This window comes from Volvox carteri (assembly GCF_000143455.1).
Source record: "Volvox carteri f. nagariensis unplaced genomic scaffold VOLCAscaffold_10, whole genome shotgun sequence".
Lineage (NCBI taxonomy): Eukaryota > Viridiplantae > Chlorophyta > Chlorophyceae > Chlamydomonadales > Volvocaceae > Volvox > Volvox carteri.
The window spans coordinates 114,789-134,083 of record NW_003307553.1 but is presented as its reverse complement, the minus strand read 5'-3'; the positions used below and the strand labels follow the sequence as shown (position 1 = coordinate 134,083).

Genomic DNA, 19,295 nt, shown 5'->3' with positions numbered 1-19,295 from the left:
GTCTGTTACCCCTCAGTACAATATTACCCCGACCCCTTTGTTACCCCTTGGTAAGGGGTTACCCTGACCCCTTTGTTACCCCTTGGTAAGGGGTTACCCCTACCCCGGGGTTAGGTTACCCACCCCCCTTTGTACATAGCCACATGGGTAACCACTTACCCCTACCCTTACCCCTACCCCTAACCCCTGGGTTATGCTTAAGGGGGGGTTACCCCTCGTTTTATGCCATAGGGCAGTGGTGCCCAGCATGGTGACAGCAGCGGCACCCAGCACGGTGGCAGCAGTGGCGCCCAGTGTGGTGGCAGCAGTGGCACCCGGTGTGGCGGCAGCAGCAGTGAAGGGCGTGGTGTAATGGCAATGGCTGACATATCCACACCTGTGCGCCTGGCCCAGTGGCAGGCTGTAGTCAGCGTGGGCCACTGGTTCACACCACCGGCAGGCATGGGGTGTGGGGCCAGGGAGGGCTGCGGGCAGCCACACTTCGACCACGCCTGCATGTGCAGCACTTGCTCGTTGCACCATCTGCAGCAATAGGGCTGCGGCTACCCTGTTGAGGGTGCCTCTACCTGCCACCACTGACTGCTATGCACCATGTGCAGCTGATAATGGTCCAGGGGGTACCTGGCATCCAGGGAGCACAGGGCAGTGTTGGCGGCTGTAGATCCAGCAGGTGGTGGAGGGGACTACTCTGGGCTGTCAGGGGCAGGCTACTGTTGTATCTTACTAAACCACAACTGGATGGTGGCGTCAGAAGACACCGAATTGGAAGAGTTTCGCCCGCTTAAATAGTGGAGGATGCGGCCATCCCATGAATCGTACAGCCAATTCCGAAAAGGCGCGGTCCAGTCCCGGAATGGCGTACCGTTGATCCATGCTTCCAATCGATGACAGGGCTCCGCGAGCCAGGGACCAGCGTCCCAGTCGTAGCCTGTGCTACGACCCCCGCCCATACTACTGCAAGTATGGACTTCCGCCTGAGGCGGCGTTTACTTGTAGGCATCCATGACAGCTTCCCGCTCGCCGTCTGACCCAGAGGTCGGAGCCATAAAGATCTGACAGAAAAGCGGCAAAATAGGCAGTTGGAATTCAGTTAGTTCCAGCGAACTTGTCCAGTAACCGCGCCAAGCGAGAAAGGAAAAATTAGACAGAAAAATGTATCAGTTTGGGCCCAGATTTAAGAAGCGGAATACAACAACTATCCTCCCTCTAGATGCAGCGTCCTCGATGCATGGCAAGAAACTGGCAGAGCAAAAATCGGGCCAAAAAGCGGGAGTTAAACACTTACCTTTAACCCGCAAATCTTACCTTGCCCGTGCTCGTTGCCGTGCTTCTTCCAGCAGAGGTTTTAGGTCAGGGGTAAAGTTAGCTTCTGGTTCCCAACTGTTGTGCTCAGCCGAGTACCCAGCCCATTTGACAAGATACTCATGCACAGTGCGCTTACGGCGGCGGTTTCTGCCTACTTTTCGGGAACGGTAATCCAGTATCCGTTCAACCTCGTAAAATGTCTGCTTGCCTGAAAGCCAAGTAACTGGTCCTGGCTCCGTGACAGTAGGAGCAGGTTTTGGCTGAAGCGCAGCAGCAGAGTCAGTAGTACGGAAAGGTCGGACTAGAGAGACATGGAATGTGGGATGGATGCGCATGTCAGGTGGTAGTTGCAGCTCGACTGCAGTAGACCCAACCATGCAAACGACAGGAAATGGTCCCACCCAACGAGGTAAAAGCTTACGAGAACCATCCGCTAGGGACCTCAGGTTCTTAGTGCTCAGCATCACCAACTGGCCCTGCGAGAAGGTGATGGCACGTCGGGATTTGTTAAAGTAGTCCGCCGTACGTTGCTGTGCAGCTTCGAGGCAAGATTTAGCGTCAGTCAGTCGGGACACAAAGGACTTGGCAAACGTCTTTGCTGCAGGCAAGTTGACGTCCAACTCCCGCCAAACAGGCAAGGCAGGGTTGTATCCATAATTTTGGAAAAACGGACTTTTGCCAGTCGCGTGATTCACAGCATTATTAACTGCGAATTCAGCAGCAGTTAGATATGTGTCCCAGACAGAAGGCGTACGTCTGGCATAATTGCGCAACATATCGCCAAGAGTGTGATTCGTACGTTCTGTCTGTCCATCAGTCTGTGGGTGATAGGCGGTGCTCAGGTTAACACGCATGCCTAACAGATCACCCAGGGTGCCCCAAAATCTGCTGGCAAATTGCGATCCGCGGTCGGTCACAACGTTCTTGGGGACACCATGCAAACGCACTATGTTGTCAAAGAACAGATGTGCAGTTTGCTCAGCTGTGCAGGATGATACCGTAGGTGCCAGGTGCACCATTTTCGTGAGTCGGTCTACCATGACCAAAACGGCATCGAACCCCCCCTCAGTTTTGGGCAAAGCTACAATAAAGTCCATGGTAACACTTTCCCAAGGGGCGGCCGGCACAGGCAAGGGACACAGGAGGCCGTGGGGCTACCAGACAGGACTTTATTGCGTTGGCACAGCTCACAGTTCTGGACATAGTTCTCAGCGTCCTTAGCCATCCGAGGCCACCAGAATTGACGATGGAGAACCTCGACCAGACGGGTGCAGCCAGGGTGCCCAGCCAGCGGGTCGTCATGAAAACGTGACAAGAGATCATGACGCAGCAAGTCATCATTCGGTATTAAATAATTACAGGAGACGACCAAACATGGGCTGTGGAAGATTGGAATTGGGATCCTTTCAACATGTTCGCCGCGCCTAAGGAGACGCCGAACGTTGCTTGCTGCCAGGCCCTGAAGCGGCGCAAGGTAGACAACACGGCCGCGGCCCAAGGACAGCCCCAACAACAGGCACAGCAAGGCGCATGTTGCCAAGGGCCGAGTGGTAGCATTCGTGCTGGTGGCCAGCCCCCTGCTGCGGCAGCAGCTTGCTGCAGTTTCACGCCCAACCAGACTCAGGCAATGCAGCAGCTGACGGGGCCACTTCAAGCCGCTATGAACAGCCTTGCTCCACAGAAAGCAGTTGTTGAGACTTGCGCAGTGAGCAGCATGTGCCATGGCCCGGGTGCCATGGTCCCGCCTGCGGCTGTTCCCGCAGCCGCACCAGTAGCAGCTACCGGCCCACAAATGCTTAATGTTAATATGGGCATGGCACTGCCGGCTGGCATGGGTTGGGCTGGGCTGGGCGATATGAGCTCTCCAGCTGCATCAGCTGCTGCAGCGGCTATGGCGGCAGCCGTGGACATGCCCGGCTTCTTCACAAGCATGACAGGCGGCACTGGTCGTCCTCTGGCCGGCATGGGCTGGGGTATACAGCCGATGGCCCTGCAGATGCCCAGTATGCCCATGCAGCCTTTCCCAGGTTCACACGCTCAGTGTGCTCCGGCGCTGTCCATGCCGGCATCTGGCTTTCCAACGCCCTCGGGTGTATTCCAGCAGCAGGCCAGCATGGCGCTGCCGCCTTCGTCCGTGCCATCGCCCGCGCTGGGCTCCTCGGGGGAGACCAGCTCGCTGCAGGGTAGCGCTGACAATGCCAAGGCGCTGTGCTGCAGCGGCAACCGCGGCGGCGGCGGCCCTACCTGCAGCGGCGGCAGGCAGCAGGCGGACAGCTCAAATAAGGCTAGCATGCCGCTACCCAATAAGGCCCATCAGACGGGTGCAACTGGCGGCCGTGGCGCCGATGGCGCTATGGTGGGCGGCGACCTTTCGGACTTCGCCATCAGTGACAGTGAGGATGAGGATGAGGTTGGTCGTCGCGGCCCTTTGGGCAATAACCGCGGCAATGGCGCGCACCATCAGCAACACCAGTACCTGGGTGATGTGATTGCCCTGCATGATGTGGGCGATGACAACGGCCTCATGGTTTGTCAGGTGCCCGGCTGCGGCAAGGACTTGTCTGGTTTGAAGGAGTATCACCAGCGGTACCGTATCTGCGATGTGCACATTAAACTGCAGCAGGTGAGGCAGCTGGCTGGGATGGCTGCGGGATTGGGAATTCGGGATCTTCGCGCGGAGGTTCAGCGATTCGTATTTATTTTCTCTGCTATGGTTCCTTTCGCTAGGTGCTCTGTGCTACGAAGTGTTGAGCTGCTTACTTTGTGACGATGGGCCCTGCCCATGTCTCTCGTGCACCCTGGTAATTTCCGCAGGTAATGAAGGACGGTCGCTTGCAGCGCTTCTGCCAGCAGTGCGGTCGCTTCCACGAGTTGACCGCCTTTGATGGCAACCGCAAGAGCTGCCGTGACCAGCTTTCCAAGCACAACGCCCGGCGGCGCCGCCGCGCTCAGGCTGAACAGGCCAAGGGCAAGTCCGCGGCCGTGGACCCATTCGCCGTTGGCGCCGTCGGATGCGGCGCTGCAGCTGCCGCCAACGGCGGCGCTACTGCCTCCTTTGACGGCGATGTCGGCAAGCTGCTGACGTGTCTCATGCAGAACCCTTCGCAGCTCCACGCGCTGCGTCTGCTGCTGGGAGTACCAACGCACCCTGCCTTGCCTGCATCACACCCTGCGCCGGGGTTGGGCTTGGGGGTGGGCCTGGGTTCCGGCAGCCCCGCTGATTCGTCAAGCGATGGCTCGGACCAGGCCCGTACCTATGCCCTGGCCCGGGACATTATGGGTGCCCGCAATGAGTTCGCTCCGGCCTTCGAGAGCGAGCACAGGCTGATCCGCCTGTCCATGAAGCTGTTCAACCGCACGCCAGCCGACCTGCCCTCAGATCTCCGAAACCAGGTCAACAGCTGGCTGGCGTCGGCGCCAGCAGGCATGGAGGCCTCCATTCGGCCGGGCTGCGTGTTTCTGACGGTGCAGATGCTGGTTGACGAAGCGGGCGAGGCGCAGGCGATGGCACCGGGAGCACTTGGCAGTTTGGCACAGCATCTGCTGACGCGTACGGGCTGCCCGTTCTGGCACACTGGCATGTACACGCTGCAGCTGCACGAAGACATTATGCTGGTTCGCGACGGGCGTGTGTCGTGTGACGCAGCGAGTGCCAACGGTGATGGGCGGTTCCCCGTCATTCGACGCCTTGGGCCGCTGGCGGCTGTGGCAGGCCAGCCCGTAACGCTCAAACTGCACGGACAGCACCTGGACGCGCCAAATTGCTTGGTGAGTGTAGGCAAGGGGACGTGGGTGCATAGATGGGCAAAGAGATGAGCAGGCCTCCTAGAGGGGACATGGGTATCCGATATGGATGCTGGAATGCGAATCGAGTGGGTATGTTTCTGTCGTTAGGATTGCCCAATTGAAGTCCTAAGGTTATAACTCGGCTTGGTTGCCTGCACCCTGTACCAGGTCATTGTGCGCTGGGGCGCTCAGCACCTGAAGGCGCACATGCAGCCGCTATCGGCGCACCGAGCCATCGTGCGTCTGCCGCCTTTGCCGGAGCTGTGTGGCCCTGTGTGGGTTGAACTGATGCGTGGCGCCTACCTCAGCCCCGCCAAGCAGATGCTGGTGGCGCGGAATGAGGCGCTGGTGGAGGAAATTAACAAGTGAGGCTGTGAGGATGTCGGGCTTTGCCTGCGGGAAAGATGAAGGGGGATAGGATGTTGCCTTAGCTGGTGACGATGCGAAAGCATTGGTCAAGGCACTTCCATGACGGATGGAGGTTATTGGGTGTCCTTTTGGACTTGGCTTAATATCTTGCTACTTTACACCTCTCCTGTTGAGTACGTTTCGACAAATTTCGGGACGAATAGGATGATTATTAGGCTCTATGTCCTATGCAGCATTTTTTTTGGACGCATCGAAGAATATGGTGCGTGTGCGTGCTTGCTCGCTTTTCCTCAGCAAGGCAAGATTCCGACTCTTATCGTCTTCCGCCTCGTTATGTCCTGCCATGCAGGCTGGATGTCCGCTACGGCCCGCTGAGCCAGGAAACTGTCGAGCTGATGCTGCAGGACATGGCCATCGTGTTGCAGCACATTGCTGGGGAGCAGGGCGCGGGTGCTCAGCTGCCGCATGCTGCCATCGCGCTGAAGGTACGTCATGCCCTCGGCGCTGCGTAAAATTTTGGTTTCAGGTTTCAGGTAGTAGTGATAAGTATTACAGCGCGAGGCCTAGAAAGACCCCAATGCAGGGGGCCATCCGGCCACAACGGACCGCCGTGCGCTGCACTGGGTTGTTCCCCAGCAGGCGGTCGCACATATGGAGTGCTGGTGCAAGCAGACTATTTGCGTAATTTTGGTTTCCGTTTCCTCTTATTGTATCTGCTGCCGAGCACCGCCGCCTGCACCAGCTCCCGACGTGTTCCGCCCCGTTGTGCCAATAAACCCCTCTTCCCCCAGGCACGTCGCCTACTAGCTATCGCCTGCGACATGGGCTGGGCCGCCGTCGCCTCTGCTGTGCTGCCCCTAGCCTGCGCCCGCTGTTCGTGCGCCTCTGAAATGGTGGCAGCAATCCACGCCGCCTCCGTGCCGTCATCGGCCTCGAGTGCCAGCTCGTCTTCGGGCGATAAGCGAGGTCTAACGCTGTTACACCGGGCCGTGCGCAGCGGAAGCATTCCCTTGCTGGCTGGCATGCTGGCCTGGGGTGACAGCCATGGCTACCGATGGCGTGTGGATGCGGCGGGGCCTGCGGGCATCACGCCGCTTCACCTGTCGGCGATGCTGGACGACGCGCGCGTGGGGCTACTGCTTCTGGATCACTGCGGTTGGCCAGCGGCGTTTACGCACCTTAAGTCGGACAACGGCGTCACACCCTTCCACCTGGCGTTCCAAATGGGCCACTACCAGGTACGGTATCAGGCAGGCGCGCACATGCAATCCGAGATTGTGGATCTTTGGCCGCATGTGGGATGCTCCATTGTGACGTGCCATGTGTTGTTTTGTACCTATGCTCATGTGCTGTCCATACAAGCGCTTTCTGGCCTTGCCGGTGTTACGGCGGCACACGTGCGAAGCTCCGAGCTCAGTGCTCGCGCAGTCATGACGCTTACGGTCTGGGTGCTTTGCCTGCGCGCTCACCCGCTGCAGGTTGATAGCCTTATGGCGATCTTGGGCGGCCTGCATCAGATCGACCAGCATGCAGGTGCCAACAATGCCGTGGGAGCCGGTGCGCAACCGGCTGGCCGCCGCAGCCGCTGCGGAGCCAACGCAGCCGCCATGGTGATGGGCTGCAAGGCCGAGGAGAATGAGGATGTTAAACCAGCTCTTCGAGGCCATGGCCACAATAACACTGCTACTGCAGCCAAAAACGGCTGCTGTGCGGAGCTAGACCCGTGTGAAATGTGCCATTGCACATTGCCGCCCCTGCTACTCTCTATCATGGCGTCATGCAACGAGTGTGGCCGCCGGCGAATGTGCATGGAGGCGGAGTGCACGGGTGCAGCGGACAGGTGTGGCGGGTGCTGCTGCGGCACAGCGCGCCCAACGCTGCGCTCGGACTCGGGTGAAGTGTGCAGCTCGCGGCAGCACAGTACTGTCTTCTCCATCACTGCGTTATGCCAAGGCTGCCATGGCAACCGCATCCTGGCGGTGGCGTGATCCATCAAGAGCGTAGGAAGGTTGAGTTCGCTGCATGTCGAAGATGATTGGAGTGATGTCATGGTGGCTTTTTGAAGCCTCGCGCTTCCAAAGGCCATCTAATGATGTGAAACGGTTTTGTGCTTTGCCTGGCATGGAGGATGTACGGGATTGGGTCGGCAATTTTCGAGGATCGAGAGCTAATTGGTGGTTAGGATTAGGGATTAGGGACTGCGTTACCCTGATGCCGGCCATGAGAACTGTAGAGGAGGGCCGGATCGCTTCTGCCGCTTCAGAACTGGGATTTGGGGAAAAAAACCTGTTCTGTAAGCCGATGACACGTGGAGATTCGCAGCTGCACATATAGGTGGATTGAGCCACATAGCTGCGTTTTCGTTTTAATGACAGTTTGGTCTCTGGGCGCTACTTAAGCTAAGAAAGGAAGGCGTGTGCAGCAAGCATAGAGCAACGTTGCTTCAGGGCAGGATGCTGTGGAAGGATGTTTCTAGGCGTGACCACAGCTTTTGGCTCTGCTCAAATGCTCAAATTTGGACATCCCGCCCTCACCTCGCGGGTAGTACAGCCCGTTGTGCTCGATATTCTCGCGCGTCTTTCCACAGGCGCGGCTGTACTTCTGGGGTGCGTAATGGTCTCTCAGGGTGTTTCGTGTGATGCCATCGAGGGTGACGAGTTGAAAATGCGGCATTGGCTGGCGGCTGGATGATTTCATGACCAGGGTCGAGGATGTGGCAGTGGGCTTGGCTGCAGCTGCTGCCGACACGGTTACTGGGGGGCAGCTATAGGCCACGGGCTTTCTTTTCCTTCCGTTCTGTTCTTTAATTACTGGGGGCGAGGTCGGTTGCCGCTCCTGATTAGCTGCGCTGTGCTCTCCTTCGAGTGTTGACCGTGACAAGGTCAATGCATCGCGGGGTGGCGACAGTGAATAGCATAAGGGTTCCTCCTCTGGGCTGGCCCGGCGGTCTGTGATACGACGTTAGTGGGTGCTGGTAACGTTCGGGAGGGGATGACTCTGCTTATTTGCCTGGTCGAGGTCGTGAATGAAGGTTGAAGGGAGTCTGTATATGATGATGTATTCTGCATGCATCATTGCAATGCATGGCATGGACGTTTGGGGAGGCGAAGATGGGCTTTACTAGTACTTGTATGGTATGTTCTTCAAGTACCTTTTTTCCCCTCGCGATTGCGAGGAGGGCGGCAATGGCAATGGATGGCGAAACGGTGATTGGCTGTTTGGAGCGCGGAGGTACGGCCGGTGGCAAGAGACGGAGCTGGTGGCCTCTCCTGTGGCCCTTGTTCGGGGGAATTTGTGGCGCCGCAGATGAATTTGTTGGTAGAAACGGTTGCTGTTGAGCTAAATGTCGTGTCTATAGACAAAGTTAAGACGTCTGATGCACGTGTGTATGTGTGCATGTGTGTGTGTGTGTGTGTGTGTGGCAAATGGCGAACCAAGTCGCGCGGTGTCGCCGCTGTGTGAATCAACACCGTCAAGCTGTCTGGCAGGCAGCGAGTCTGTTAGGGACCCCTGAGTTTTTGCGCATTTCCACTCCTACAATGACCTCTCCAAGAAAAGCTTGTCCCGTTCTGCATCCGGTTGCCCAGTTGATGGTATGGTTGAGACCTCATGGCGATAGAGGACTGGCGAGTGTACGAGCCCTCCGGCTGCGTACATATGTATATGTGTACGTATGTATGCCTGCGTGCGGTTCAGCGGGTCCTGGGCTCTCTCCTTCCCGCGGTCGCAGCAGCACGTACGGCCCCAGCTGGAATGAGCTCGTTGCAGTCCTTGTTGGCTAACGATGTGAAGCGAGTGCTCAAAACCTAAGAAGACAATAGATGGTTTTGGGCAACGCACGTAAAACGGGATTAATCTTTTCTTGCGGCGGGGTCCTTGCACGGCGTTTGTTTGCTGCATGGAGGCTGTTACGTGCCTGTTGGATTTGGTTTGGAGCCTTACGGCTATGAGCTGTGCTGCTTCATGCGCTAGAATAACTTGCGAGTGAAGAAGGCTGGAGCCTCTGCCGCTGCGCGCTAAGCTGTATGATCAGGCTGCATTGGATCAGGGCGCCGGCGCCATGTGTCGCTGCTCTTATTTGTTTATTTGTCGATTTCGACGTGTCGGGACCGGCGATGTAGTAGCGGGGCCATGTGTGCGTTCTTAATAATCAATCAGCTCTCTAGCTCGTTGTCTGTAGCTCGTTTGACAACGGTGGTAATTTCCCCCCTAGGACCTATAATCCGCCCCACCCATCCCCCAGCCCCATCGAGGTTGGCTCCTCTTTCAATCCAATCAGGGAGGTGTGAGTTGAACATGGCGCTATGCGCTGTTTGCTTTGCGCTGATATCTGCGCGACTGCCGCTGGTGTTGCTGCTGCTGCTGATTGTTGTGTTGCCCAGTCCTTTTCCGGCTTGTTTCGGTGTATATGTGTGCTTTTGGCGTGGCCATAATATTGTTGCCGTGTTACCACCGCCTCACGCGGGCCAGGGCTTCCCCGCCATGGTTCGTCTGTTTGTCGTAACGTTGTCGTTGCTTTTGGTGATCTGTTGTGTTTGAACACGAGCAAGTGCAATACACGGCGTTCGCATTTGTAGATTCTTAAAGAGTATTGTATAAGTGAAATAATGGGTCGTCTTATACCAGTGAATGCCCAGACGCACAAATGCATTGTGAACCCTTTCTCCTGTATGTAACCAAATGCCCCCGCTTCGTGCCGTCTTCATAGAAGGGCAAGATCTGGCAGCAGTTTCCGATCCGCAAGGGAATGTAAGCAGCATGATTGACAACAGCTCTATTTACAGCTACTACCACAACAGCTGGATGCTTCATCGCACTATTGGAGATGATTGGATAGGTTCAAACGCTTGGTCGCGCTTAGTGTCGGTGCTTCGTCTTCGTATCTTAGAAATATCGGATCCCGTCCTGATAGGGTACTTTGGCAAACATTTTGGATCACTCATGACAAATTCCGTAAAAAGACAAAGAACGTCCGAAGTCGTGTCCGGAGGCCATTTGTTGTTTGCTGTTCGTCAGTTAGAGTCTAGTGTCCTGTTGACGGTGGCAGCTATCCAATGCATGGTTGCTTACCATCGACTACACTTCCGAGTCACACAAAATCGCAGGATGAGCGTACTGGAGCATGAGGCCTACCCTTATTGGTTGTCTAATCCTATGGCCCCCTACCCTCCTGTAAACACCCTTGAATGTACTTACCCATGCTCCTGCGTAACTCATCCGAGGCCTACACAAATGCTAGAAGCAATCATGCTAATCCTTCACTTATGCGAAAACCTAACGAACAACGGAATACACTACTCCACCTTTCCTTTCTCTTCGGAATTTACAGGCATTAAGCAATACAAATTGTGGATACATTGGTTCGACAATTAGAGTGCCGGCTGATAGGAAACATCCAGGGGCTCATTTTTATCATGCGAAAGCATTTACCTAGATTAGCTCAACTCTGGATTACTTATCCATCGCTTGACATCCCAAATAAGTGAACACTCATGATGACTCCGGGGAATCCGGGGATTCTAAAGTTTCAGTCGCGCACCCAATGATATTGACCACAGGGCGGCTCATGCTTATGTCCTTTCCACCATGCCTTGTTAAAACGTCGTGATAACCACCTGAACACATCGCATGCGCGTAACTGTTGGAGTCTCTGGTGTGCGGTACGGCAATTGTGGTGCCTGTATCTTCACTCCCTTGCCAGCTCCCAAAGCTGTCTTGAAATGTTAGGTGGCTGGCCAGAGCACATTACCAGCTCAGAGGCCTTTAAGCGCACCACTTCCCATGTGAATCCTCTGCCAGCCCGCAAACCCAGCAAGCGTGCCAAGTATGGCGATGTGGCCGAGGTGAACAAGGCTCGCCGACTCGCACGCTCCCCCAAACCTCCGGTGATTCGACCGCGGCCCAAGCGCGCGGCAGAGGTAAGCCCAGCAGCTACAAGCTCCTGTAGGTAGGGTAAGGTCTCCACGGCCATGCGGGATTAATCGTAAGAAGGGGTTGATACGATACCGGAGGTGTAAGGATGTGGGGAGTTGGATTTTCGGATGTTGTGTCCAGGGACGAAGAGCTTCCTTCGCCAGGTGAAAGCTGGAGATGCAAGAGAGGAAATGTCCGCTGAAAAAGTGAAGGGGGTTCTAGATCGCTGTGTCAGCTGCGCTTTGGGGCTCATAGACTCCTTGCTCCTATCTTAAGGCCGTCGTGGGCCAAACCCCGATTGGATGTTGACTTTAATTACCGACAATAGGAAGCCGGGTTCCCTTTTACCCTTGTCCCGGTTTGCCCGTTTGAAACCGACATCAACACCGACAACACAGTACTTTAGGGAGCTGATCCTTGACACGGAGGACGGATGGCTGCAGCAACAGCAGATGCAGCAGCAGCAGCAGCTGGATCAGCAGCAGCTGGATCAGCTGGATCAGCAAAAGCAGCAGCGGCCGCGGCAGGTGAACGCGAACACCAACTCACAAGAAGAAATCGCTACAGACCTAAATCTAAATCCGGATCCAGGGCCGACGCACGATCCAATTCCAGTTGCAAACCCAAATCCAGACCCAACGTCCGTGAAGGAAATTCCGGTTTCGGAGCGTATCGCTGCCCTGTCCTCCTCCTCCTCCTCCTCTTCCTCCTCTTCCACTACCACCAACACTCCGTCCCAGACCTCGTCCTCGCCTTCATTGCCGAGCTCATCGACGTCTAGGCTTCCTGCGCCCAACATCGCCAGCAGCAGCTCCACCACCCTGGAGCCGTCTGGCCCCGCGGGGTTCCGCCGCCGCCGCAAGCTCTTTCTCGACAGCCCCGACGGCCCCCACCCGCGCATGACAGCAAAGATCGTGGCGCGACTGGCGGCCTGCAAGGACTGGCGCAGGCAGCTGGCACACAAGCTACTACCGCGGTATCTGCCGTTGTTCGACCAGCATGCCGCTGCGTACTTTTTCAAGTACGGCAGTGCGACGAGATCTTCGTTCGCAGGGTTGGGACGGGCAACTTCTGTAAGAGAGAGTGGGCGGCGTAGATGGATTGGTGGATGGGCTTCGTGCCGATGGGCCCCGAGAACGGTCCCGGGGGCTGCAACGTCACACCCTATACGAATACGTCACAACCTACGCGTCATCCTATACCCCTGTTTCGATCCACCGCTTACTATTCGCACATTAATGTCGCATCAGTTTCGTGTTTTCTGTACCCCTGACCCCCGAGTCCGGCCCGGTGCACCTCCCACCGCGGTGCCGCCGCCGCCACCATCGCCCCCACTGCCATGACGCGCCCTCTCTCCCCACTGGGTGCTCTGCAGGCATGTACCCAGCTTGCAGCCGCGGGCACCGCCGCTGGTTCCGCCGTCGGTGACGGCTCCTGCCTGGATGGCTGAGCCCAGTGGTGTCGCCGCCAGTCGGGGTGGTGCCGCCGCCTCCGCCGCCTCCGCCGCCTCCGCCGCCACTGCCGCCATCACCGCTAGCAGGGACGCCGCGGGCTTCCGCCGCATGGTGGTGGCGGTGTGCAGCTCACTGCTGCCAAAGATGCCCTCTTTCGGTCCTCGGGCTCTGACGTGCATGATCTCGGGGCTTGGACGCATGGGCATCAGGCAAGTCGACAAGTTCGTTGTCGGTTAGTTATCTATCGGTTGGTAGTTCTTCGTGTCGTGGCAGATACCACCAGACGTCGGCAAACGGGGTATTTCTGGTTTCGGGAACGGGTCTATTTCTGTCTTCCAGTACAATGTCTGTTACAAGGCCGCGAAATGAAAAAGTGTTTTTTGCAATAGTTTGACATTCGTATACGGCGTATGATCCTAGTTCTGCAAGCCGGCCGGCTTCGGGGACCCAATTTCTGCTTTCGGGAGTTTCGGTATGACCCGAAACTCCCGAAGCGTTTGCCGATGTCTGTATACCACGTGCCATGGTCAGCTGGCCCAGCTACTGGTGCTTGAACCACTCTGGGAGCCTTCATTCCTGATTCGATTCACATTCATTTCATCCCTTCATTCCATCTCTTAACAGTGCAAGACATTTGCACATGCACTTATTATTTTTTTCCACCGTCCCTCCACCCACCCTGCCTACTGCCTACATACATACATACATACGGCGTGTTCTTTTGTTGTAATAGACATGGTGCGCGCTCTCCTTATTACCTCTTTACGTCATGCAACAGCCATGGCCCGACGCTGGCCGCATGGGAGGCCCAGAGCGCCGGCCAGATGGGGCTTATGCGGCCTGACCAGCTGGTAGCGTCCCTCGCTGGACTCGCAGCAGTACGGCACACCGCCTCCGCCGCTACTACCGCTACTGCTGCTACCGTCGCTGCCACAGCCACCGCCGGTGCTGGGTCAGGTATCCGGCGGCGTACGGGACAGAGGAGGCGTCAGCGCCAGCGTCAGCGGCGGACGCCACCGCTGCTGCCGCCGCTGGGTGAGGCCTGGCGGCAGGCGGCTCTGGGCGCGGCGCACTCCGCCCTGCCGCGCATGACGGTTGCTGAAATCGGCCAGATGCTGATGGTGGGTCAATACATATACAATTGGAGCAGTTTCGGGTGGGATGTCGCCAATCAACCAACCTTGCATTGCGCCAAATCATTACAAAACTCCACAACACTACATTACACAACACTACATTACACAACACTACATTACACAACACAACATAGCTACATAGCTCAGGTTACGTCATGTTGGCAGTACTCTCAAACCATTAACCTGACCTGCACACGCCGGTCACTACTTCTGATGGTTCCGATAGGCCCTGGCGGCGCTGCGGTTGCGGCCCCCCCTGGAGCTCTTGGACGCCACATGCATCGTCGTGCGGAACGCCGTGGCGGAGGAAGCCGCTCGTCTGGCCCTGGTCCACACCGCCGCTGCTGGCGTTAACGGCGACGTCATCCTTGACGCCACGGATGTCAGCGGCAGTAGCAGTAGCAGTAGCAGCAGCAGTAACAGTAGAAGCGACGGCAGTAGTGGCCGCAGGAAAGGAGTGGAAGATCAATTGTTCCTCTCCGTCATCGCGTCGGCGTTAGAAGAGTCAGCGGCGCGGCGTGCAGCGGCAGCGCACAGGTACGGCATGACGAGCGCTTCCGCTGGGGCCGTCGGAGTCCTGGCGGCGGCAGTATCAGCGGAGGCTGCAGCTGCAGAATCGGGATTAAGTCCTGACGGAAAGAAGTTGCCAAAGGCGAAGTTCGGAAGGGCGGCGGCGGCACCGCCGCCACGAGAGCCACTTTACGGCGCCGACGTTGCCCGTGTGGTGCGAGGCCTTGGAGCTTTGGGTTATGCTCCGTCGCCGGAGTGGATCACCTGGATTTTGAGCAACGTCGCGGCGGTGATTCGCGGTGACGTCGCGCGGTCGCTAGGATGGCGGCGGCGGCAGCAGCAGCAGAAACAGCTGGTACAGCATGTGGTCCCATCGGGAGCCGGCGGAGGCCATACGCTGGTGGCGGCAACGGCAACTCTCTCCGCGGCCGCCGGCGCCGCTGGCAGGCAACACAGCTCGGGCGCGGACGCAGCGGAGCCATGGAGCGGGTCGGCAGCGGCAGCGGCAGCTGGGGCGGCGGCGACGGCAGCGGCAATGGTGGCTCCGCTACCGCCGCCGTACTTTAGCGCGGAGGATATCTCGGTACTTTTGACAGGTCTCGCGGACATGGTGCCCGCGATGATGAAGTCGGGGTCGGCGGAGGGGTCAGCGGAGGTGGGGGGCGATATGTCATCAACAGCGTCGAGTCAACCATCCCAGGTTGCTGCTGCGGCGGCGGCGGCAACACGTGACATGCACCATGCCGCCGGGGGCCCATCAGATACGAAGCCGCCGCCGCTGCCGCCGCCTGTTCGTGCTGATTGGCTGAAACTTCTGCTTGAGGCAGCGTTGGAAGATGTACGGCGCCGACTGGATCATAGCTCCGCTGCGGCGGCAGCGGCGGCGGCCGCCGCCGCCGTACCGACGGCTATCTTAACTCAAGGGGACGTTACGAAGGCTGACGCTGCAGCCGTGGCCACCGCTGCAGGGACGGCTTGCGCCGCTGCCGCCGCCGCCGCCGCCGTTGTCCCCGCCGCCAGCAGCCTGCTGGCGGCACTGCTGCGACTACTCCCCCACTACATGCCGCCACGCCACTGGTGCATAACCGCCGCCGGGCTTGGGCTGGAGTTGGTGCCGTACATGCCGCCGTCAGGGCTGCTGCTGTGGCTGCGCTCAATCGCCGCCTGGGGCACGCCAAGGCCATTGCCGGTGTCGTGGCACGCCGCCGCCGCCGTCAGCAGCCGTACACAGCTCCAAAACTACACAACAGAGCAGTTATGCGAGCTATCGCTGGCTTTGTCCGCAGCTGGTGCTCGACTGCCCGCCACTTGGGCCGTACACTTCGTTCGCCACTTGGTTTCCAGGCTGCCGTCACCAGCCGGCACAAGACTACCCCCAAATGGTGCCGCAGCGACAATCGGAATACCCGCGTCGAAATCAAACTCAGAAGGAGAGCTTGAGGAGGAGTTGAGGTTACACGAATACAGCAGCGGCAGCCAGGGTAGGGCTAGGGCCCGCCGCCGGAAGCGGCCGCGGTCAGAGGCTACTCGGGTCCGGTATTTGCGTTTCCTGCGTCACCGTGGCGATGGCCGTGGCGGCGGCGGCGGCGGCGGCAGCAGCGGCGGTGGTGGTAGTGGTGGCATCGTTGACGGTGTCAGCGTCGTGGCCGGTAGGTACGGGAAGAGGGACCCCGCGGTGCGGCGGCCTGCGACAATGATGCCGTCGCGCCACGGCGTTGCATCGCTTCGTGCGGTGGCGGCGGCGCTGGGCGCGTTACCGTACATCGTACCGGATTTGCGCTACTTGGCGGAGTACGAGATCGAGGCGTTGCAGGTGTGGTGCGTAAAGGAGGAGAAATATGCCGGTACGCGTGTATCAGTTATAGTTATAGTACGACAATGAACGACGACGTATATCTTATGTTACATCGTTACCAATACGTCCTTCCAATGGTTTTTGTGTTTTTTATCAGATAGATAACGTGCACAAAAATGTGTAGAAAGGACTGTGTTTTGTGTTTCTGCTGCTCGGGGCTTTCAATGCAGGTACTGGCACGCACATTCGGCATTACGGCACACTCGCTGTCGGTGCCGCCGCCACCGACGACGACGTCGGCGTCATCTCTGCCAGCCCTGGGCTCATTGCCATCACCATCTTCAGTACTGTCGACGCCACTACCATCATCTCCATTGCCGCAGTCTTCACCGGTAGCGGCAGCGGCGGGAGGAGCGGCGACGGCCAACACAGCAGAAGCAGCAGCAGCAATCGCGCCCACAGCGATACATCCAGCTTCAGAATTAGGAGCAGGAGCAGGAACAACACTATCCGCGGCGGCGACGGCGGGTGTGAAGGCGGCGTCCACTGGTCCGCGTGAAGCGGCGGCTGTGAAGCTGCTGCCGGCACTAGAGCTGTGCGAAGTAGATGATCTGACGGAGCAGCAGCAGCAGCAGCAGCAGCAGCAGCAGGATGGATTTCCTGGCAGCTGCGGGCTTCTGGTAGGGAGTCACCGCCGTGTATGCATGTATGTATGCATGTACGTGTGTATGTATGCATGTATGTATGTATGTATGTTGTTACAGGGTGGTTAACTTCGCCAGCGGCCCCCTTTCCCGGGGCAGTCCCTGCTCTCCCCTGCTAGAGGGGCACCCTAATCCGTCACCCCATCCGACTTCAGAATGTATTCGTTGGGTTCGGCAACTCACCACCAGCATCCAACCAAATCTAGCGGATCAACGGCGCCTCAACTTAGTTCCTGGTCAGCTCGCAAGTTGATATTATCACGTCCTACACCGTCCTTAAGATGGGGGGCCAGCTCCCATTTCATCACTCCTTAAACACCCGAGGAGCCGGCAGGCGGATTTGAATCCGGGTCGACTGGGTCGACTGGGAGCAGAAGTCAGGCCTTAATCTCTGCCAGCCGCCTGCCTGCCTGTATGTATGTATGTATGTTTGTTGTTACAGGGTGGTTAACTTCGCCAGCGGCCCCCTTTCCCGAGGCAGTCCCTGCTCTCCCCTGCGCGAGGGGCACCCTAATCCATTCACCCCATCCGATTTCAGAATGTATTCGTTGGGTTCAGCAACTCACCACCAGTATCCAACCAAATCTAGCGTATCAACGGCGCCTCAACTTAGTTCCTGGTCAGCTCGCAAGTTGATATAGTTGTATGTATGCATGCACGTGTGTATGCATGTAGGTCATGGTGTGGGATGTGTGTATTGTTGCTTGACGTTGGTGTAAGTGTGGATGGGAGGTGAGACCTGCACAAAAACGAGAAATGAACGAAATGGCGGAGGAGAAAAGACTAGGCAATATGCATGAATTGCATGCGGCGGGCGTCGCGCGCGCACGCTGTGTGAGAGAGCGTGTGTGTTAGCTATTAGCAACTAGATGGGGAAGTGTAGTATACTACATATACAAAGAGCAATACAAGAAACGCTACATGTACGTGTTCGTACTGCCGTACACATTTGCAGTGTCTGTGGCCAGAAAAGGGTCTCTCAGCGACTGGTTCATCCGACGCATTGCCTGTTACCCCCCTTTGATGCTGCTGCCGCTGTTGATTATGTTGATCATGTTGGTAATGTCGCCGGCGCCGTTCCCCCGCACCCCCACACCACCATCCCCTGTTGCTGGGCGCCTTCCCCCCCCCCCCCCCAGCGTACGATAGCGTACGACAGCGTATGGAACCGTGAGAGATTAGATGTATACCATTTGCATGGTAGCGACGGCAATGATGATGATGGCTATGGTAATCTAGCAGCGGCACTATCGCAGCATACGTGCAGCCAGTTCGAGCTGTACAGCATATAAAATATCGTATTTGCCGTCCGGCGTGAACAGCAACGGCGCCGGCATCTGACCCAGTAACCAACGTAACCCCCCGCGGCGCGATGAATGGCCTCGACGACAACTCCATCGCCTTTACCAGCTCCGCCGCCGCCGCTGCCGCCACGGCCGCCACCGTGGCCGCTGGCTTCATCAGCTCCCGTGCCCTCTCCCATGCTCTGCGAAGCTGCGCGAAAGTGTTCAATTCAAATGCGGGCCCCGCTCCCTCCCTTCATGGAGGGAGTGTCGGTACCGCAACATTCACCACGAAGGGTCCAACTGCAGCCGACCGGCCGCCACCAGCGGAAAGAGCCCCACGACGAAAGTCACATTAGGAGGCTGCGGTGGTTGAGGACTTTGCAGTGATGCTGATAGATTTGATGAGTTCTGTGATGATGTGGGTCGGACTCTGGGTCGGGTCGTTTCCTCCATGGCTGGATGGCCTGGATTCTGGGTGTCGTCGGTTTGTTGCCGGTGGTGGCGGTGCTCGCGGCGGCGGTTGGTGTTGCATCTTGTAATCGTCTTCGGTGTCGGCAACCACAGCGCACACGACAGCAGTGTTGACCAGATGGTGACGTGGGTTTTCGAGGGAACCTGCTCAGCTATGTATGACCGGTACGACGTTAATGAAAAGCGCGGTAATGGTACAGAGCAGAGTTTAGGCGACGACGTTTTTGAGGAGGGTGGCCGGTGACCGGCCGGCGTTGTGAATGTTCGAGTCGAAAGGTAGGTGGGTGGGTGTGTTTTGTGTGCTGAAGGAAACGATTGCTGGAGAGCGATTTTCTTTATCCCCCCATCCCTTCTGGAGCGTATTTCCGCGTGTATATGGCCCTTCCTGTACACGACGGGGTTTGGGGCTCCTCCCCTTGCGGCAGAGGGGACTTTTGCGGGTTTTGTAAGGGGGCCAACTCTGTGGTGCCTAAACTAATTGACTTCTTTGTGCTTCATCTACGTGTATGTTTTCTGCGGTTCTCTCAGAGCAACGAACGAATGAACACAGTAACCATGCTGCGGTT

At 57.5% G+C, this 19,295-nt stretch overlaps 2 protein-coding genes across 2 annotated transcripts; both read left to right on the top strand.

The window, feature by feature from the left end:
• Positions 1 to 2,656: 2,656 nt before the first annotated feature.
• Positions 2,657 to 7,448, top strand: VOLCADRAFT_80184 (uncharacterized protein; the record flags this gene model as incomplete). Its single annotated transcript, XM_002948494.1, has 6 exons — positions 2,657 to 3,928; positions 4,120 to 5,073; positions 5,260 to 5,456; positions 5,810 to 5,945; positions 6,252 to 6,698; positions 6,939 to 7,448. The coding sequence occupies exons 1-6, from the start codon at positions 2,717 to 2,719 to the stop codon at positions 7,446 to 7,448; spliced, it is 3,456 nt and encodes a 1,151-aa protein (XP_002948540.1). The 5' UTR covers positions 2,657 to 2,716.
• An 835-nt stretch (positions 7,449 to 8,283) lies between these two features.
• On the top strand, positions 8,284 to 18,264 carry VOLCADRAFT_103876 (uncharacterized protein; the record flags this gene model as incomplete). The annotated part of the gene is made up of 12 exons (XM_002948493.1): positions 8,284 to 8,691; positions 9,704 to 9,743; positions 10,169 to 10,209; positions 11,162 to 11,378; positions 12,114 to 12,394; positions 12,749 to 13,059; positions 13,764 to 13,948; positions 14,190 to 14,312; positions 14,469 to 15,128; positions 16,137 to 16,286; positions 16,652 to 16,948; positions 18,112 to 18,264. The coding sequence occupies exons 1-12, from the start codon at positions 8,597 to 8,599 to the stop codon at positions 18,262 to 18,264; spliced, it is 2,553 nt and encodes an 850-aa protein (XP_002948539.1). The 5' UTR covers positions 8,284 to 8,596.
• Between the last annotated feature and the right edge of the window lie 1,031 nt (positions 18,265 to 19,295).